This window comes from Pundamilia nyererei, unplaced genomic scaffold (assembly GCF_000239375.1).
Source record: "Pundamilia nyererei isolate P.nyererei 1_Seehausen unplaced genomic scaffold, PunNye1.0 scaffold00260, whole genome shotgun sequence".
NCBI lineage: Eukaryota > Metazoa > Chordata > Actinopteri > Cichliformes > Cichlidae > Pundamilia > Pundamilia nyererei.
The window spans coordinates 102509-107556 of NW_005187661.1; the positions used below are offsets into that span (position 1 = coordinate 102509).

The 5048-nt window shown below is 40.5% G+C and overlaps 1 protein-coding gene across 1 annotated transcript in view; it reads right to left on the reverse strand.

The window, feature by feature from the left end:
- Window positions 1-3888: 3888 nt before the first annotated feature.
- Window positions 3889-5048, reverse strand: part of LOC102201576 (uncharacterized) — a 5425-nt gene continuing 4265 nt past the window's right edge. Inside the window, exons 3-5 of the mRNA XM_005750035.1 lie at window positions 4482-5048; window positions 4237-4372; window positions 3889-4000 (exon numbers count right to left, since the gene is read on the reverse strand). Coding sequence (XP_005750092.1) covers window positions 3889-4000; window positions 4237-4372; window positions 4482-5048 — 815 coding nt within the window. The remainder of the gene's footprint in view (window positions 4001-4236; window positions 4373-4481) is intronic.

Genomic DNA, 5048 nt, shown 5'->3' on the forward strand with positions numbered 1-5048 from the left:
CACCCGTAAACCAACCATAAATGAGGGTAGGGACGTAGAACGACCAGTAAACTGAGCCACCATACCAATCCATCTGTCAATCTCCTGCTCCCTTCTCCCAGAATGCTGTCAAAGCTCTGTTGGATTCTGGAGTTGATGATCTCTTGTGCAGAGGCTTCTGCCAGGCATTATACGTTTCGGTGCACCAGGTCTGTCCAGCATCCTTCCCCACCACCTGATTCAACTCACCACCAGTTGGTGATCAGTTGACAGCTCAGCACCTCTCTTGACCGTAATTATAACTACAATATTATTATGTTTTTCCTTTTCCTATATTTACTGTTTTCTAGCAATGAGGCCTAGTTTTTTTTTTTTTGTTATCTTGTGTTTGGGCAGTTTGCACTTTACCATCACGATCTTGTCCTTTAGTGCAACACAAATAAAAGTAAAGTTCATATCCATGCTGTACACTGCACCACAATTTTCCAGACAGACTAACAATTCCATGAAATTGAAGTACTGAACGACATCATTTTAATGGAGTGGGTTTTTTTATTCATGGAAACCAGCTGCATCAAACCCTTACATCATATATCTAAATGCACCGCGTCAGATGCAGTGGCGTAAGGCATGCCACCACTGGATGCCAGAGGAGTGGAGACGTCTTCTCTGCAGGGACAGATCACACTTCTCCGTCGGACAATCTAATGGTAAAGTCTGGACTTTACCATTAGATAAAGTCCATTAGATACCATTAGGTGTGAGGAGAACAGTACTTGCCTGACTGCCCTCTACCAAGCGTAAAGTTTAGTGGAGGGGGATTATGATGTGGGGTTGTTTTTCAGGATCTCAACACAGCCTCAGTGATAGAACTGTTAATGCTTCAGCACACCAAGACAAGTTGGACAATTTCATGCTTCCAACTTTGTGGGAACAGTTTAGGATGGTGATGATTAATCACAGTACAGATATATGAGATTTTTTGCCTCATGGGATCTGTACACGTTTTAGTGGTTAATTTATCTCTCATAATAATTTATGCCATGTATACACCACAGAGAGCCTTGGTTCCCAACCAGCTTACTCACCAGCTTACTCTGCCAAAATCCCCCAAAATTACACAACGTAATCAGCCACACTCTTCTGCTCTTGTTGCAAATCTCCCAGCAGCCTGAACCTATAGGAGTCTAACTGAGGGTTGGCTCTTGGTCTCTGGTTTCTACATTTCTTTCTTTTCCTTCACTTTCCAATTCATAGTTGCAGAGAATATCCCAACTGCCATTGGCTGAAAGGAGGGTTACACCCTGAACAGGTTGCTATTTTTCCGCCAGGTTAACACAGAGCCACTTTTGGACACTGAATAATTGTTACAGTCTCGCTGAGGCAGACTGTATGGAGTGAGGAGTGGACCCAAAATGCAGACACAAATGAATATGAAACAAAACTTGATATAAACAAAAAGTGAGCTGTTTATTGAGGGCTGGCAAAAAAACTACAAACAAAGAGGGCAAGGGAAAAACTGAAACCTAAACTGGGAGAACTAAAGCACAACATAAAAGATCCTGATAAGAACACAGATAATCTTGGACATGAATACCTGAGCCGTGGAACATGGAAACCTTGAAGCATGGCATGGAAAACAACAGACGACCTGACAAAGACTGAATGAGAAAACACAGACTAAATACACACAGCAGACTAATGAGGGAAGTGGGAACACAGTGGGGAAACAGCATAAACAAATGACCATAACGATGTCACAGGGAAGTGTAAAACTAAACACAATGAACACAGGAACTCTTCAAAATAAAACAGGAAACATAATGAAAAGCAGACATGACAACATGAACTTGATAACAAAAGACATACAGACATGAAACACATAAAGGACAATGGAGATGTAACACTGGGGTTGAAAACATAAAGGGAATCTAATAAACAAATGAACTTAGCGCACCTAAATAACTTAAACATAAGCATCAACATCCAAATAAAGTAAAACATAAAACTCTGGGTCAACAGACCCAGGAACGTGACAATGATGTCCATCTCTGAGTGGCAGGCAACGTAGGACGTAAATGAAGGACTCATTCAGCATTAAGTGAACTCAAAAAGGCAGCTTTAATACTGAATACTTTCCAAAAAACAGAACAATACAAAACTCAGAAAAAGCAGGAGCCACAGATTCACAATCTAGGAAATTTAATAATCAGGTCTGGTTGAAGATCTGGTTTTCTTTATTCCCATCCAAAACTCACGTAGAGGACCACAACTGTTGGAGTCAAATTGTTGAATGTTGTCATTGTGTTTCTTAAATTTGTAAAGTCTTAGTTCGAACTGTAGGATCAAAGACATTCCTTTGTCTCTGAACACTTCTCCAGCCAATTTGGTGCTGGAGGAGGCTGATGTGGGTTTTATTAGGCACATCCTATCTGAAAGATCTGTTTCTTGTGTTGTAAGCTTCCTGCTTTTATGATCCTTTTGGTGAGCAGGAGGTCACACAAATGCACCCCCATGCCACACACACACACACGTTCTTGCAAATGCATACACACACATGTAGTGCCTTGTCTTTTGTAACCAAAGGGGGTTTTACGGTGGGAGGTGCTTGCGTTGCGTTGTGTTGTGTATTGTAACAGTTTGTCAATAAAAAGGCTACGAGGAGAGCTGCTCTTTGAAGGACTTGGCTGGACACAGGTGAGGAGCGTTTAGCTCCACAGCCTGGCTCTGACCAAGCTCTCCCTTGTTAGCGAGTAAAAGACCGGTTGAAGATGCTCTGTTTTATTTTTGTTCTTGTTAGACAAGACTGTGTGTGATTGGCCAAGCAGAAGTGTCACAGTATGTCTTTTGTTAAGGAAAGATGATCACATGTTCAGAGCAGCCAATAGTGTTAGACTTCATGATTGAGGCAAAAAAGAAAAATAAAACTGTTTATAAATAAAGAAAACAGCACTGATCAATCAACTCTTTGTACACATTTTTCTTAAAAATTCTAAAGGCCCGTTTTTCATCTGAGTATGTGGACCAGGGATTGCCCCCATCTCTAATCCAACAACAACCACACATCATTTTCTTTAAGTGAGTTTAAGAATATTGATTACAAAATAGAAAGAGGTGACTATAATATACAACAACATAACTACAGGTTTATTTAAAAAAAGAAACACAGTAGTAGAGGGACCTCTGGCTAATACATCGGGTTCATGTCGGGCTTGTAGCTGAAAACTAGCTTTACTTTGTTGTCTGGGTCAACTTTGCTAGTGAGAGACAGAGAGAGGAGTTGAAAGGCTGCTCCAACTTATTGCTTCGGAGGAAAACACGAACACAGTGTACAGTCGAGTCTTAATAGCTTTTACTTACAACTGGGCCTATGACGGGCATTCTTTAGGGCTATGCCTGTAACACTCTGCATATTGCCTCTATATTAATAAATTTTTGAACAATATTTTTTAAAAGTATTTCGTCACGTCATTATGCGGGCCGCAAGTAGGGGTGACATGGGCCGCATTAGAGCCTCTTAACGCGTGTTTTGTTTGGGTTTCCACCGGCGTGGAATTACCAAAAATAGAGAGGACATAGCCTAACACATGAAAGATCCGCGAAGATGCAGACTTGACAGACTCTGGAACAGAGGGAATATTAAGCACAGAGACAAAAGTAACTAGACGTGGAACACAGAGACGACATAAAGACAGAAACTAAGACTAAGCATACAACTCACTGAGAACAGAATTAAACCTTTACCAAGAACAAAGAGGAGGCACAGAAACAGAACAGAAACCTAGAAACCAGCAACTATAAATATATTACAAACAGAAAACCATAATCCACAGAGTATAACTTAAACCAAAAACACAAACCCCATGACAGTGTGGATTTTTTGTCTCACTAGAGTGGAAAAAATGTAACCTACTGCTTGACACTAGAGTAAACACATTCATTCTGAGTTTTCCTCTGTCTTTTCAATCTGTTGGGCAGGTTAATGCTTAAAGCAGCGTAGTGGAGGTTGTCTGCATCATGGCTACCCTGGTAAAAACAAATTTGAGAGGTAGATCAAATTACAGTTTCTGGAAAAAAATATTTCAAAGTAATATGTGCTAAACTATTTTTCAATATTACGTTAATCTGAACAGATGAAACGTACCTCTGCAGAGGTAGTTGAAAGTCTTGCTTGTTGATGGCCTGAATGTAAAATACAAAAACAGCAGTCTCACTTAAAAGTCCAAATCAGTGAATAAAAACTGTCAAATGCAGCACTTTTTTCCAGTACCTGATTTGAAGTGGTTTCTTTTGCTCATCTTGTAGAGAAGAAAAGCCAGTAAAAAAACCAGGGTGGAGGTAAAAGTCAATGCTCCACTCAAGACGTACACCAAGACAAGAGATTTTGCCTCATCTGTAAAGAGCCAAGAATTCTGAGCACAGACTTCTCTATACTTTAGGTTTTCTTTTCAGATAGATAATAAAATAACAGTCACAGATTTGGGTTATATACTGCTACTTACCTCCAAACACCAGCGTGGTTCCTCCTCCAAACAGTATGTGTCCACATGAGGCGACAGCGCAGTAGTAGATCCCAGCATGAGACACATTCAGGCTTTCCATTGTCAAGTTAGAGACACAGGTGTGTGTTCTTCTGTTGGCATTCCTCTCACACTGATCATTCCTGCCGCCATGGGTGTAAATGAGTCCTGGATGAGATTCTTCAGAGTCTTTGAACCAGTATATACTGTGTTCTCCATCACAAGTCCCAGTGTATACTGTACAGTTCAGAGTCACAGAGCTTCCTGGCTGGATGGTTTCAGAAGCTGATTGTTGGACCACAGCCTTGATGTTCAAATCTGAATCTTTAACACCAACAGTAATGCTCTCTGAAAATGTTGATGTGTGTAAATAGGAACATATACAGTAGTAAGTTGCTGAGTCTGAAATGCGCACATCTGAGATTATTAAGTTGTTTTGACCTGTTTGAGTATCCAGGGTGAAGCGTGGATCACTCTTGAATTCACTGTGAAATGTGGCATTTTGTTCATATACATAGAAGGTAGAAATGAGTCTTGGTTTCTCTGCCA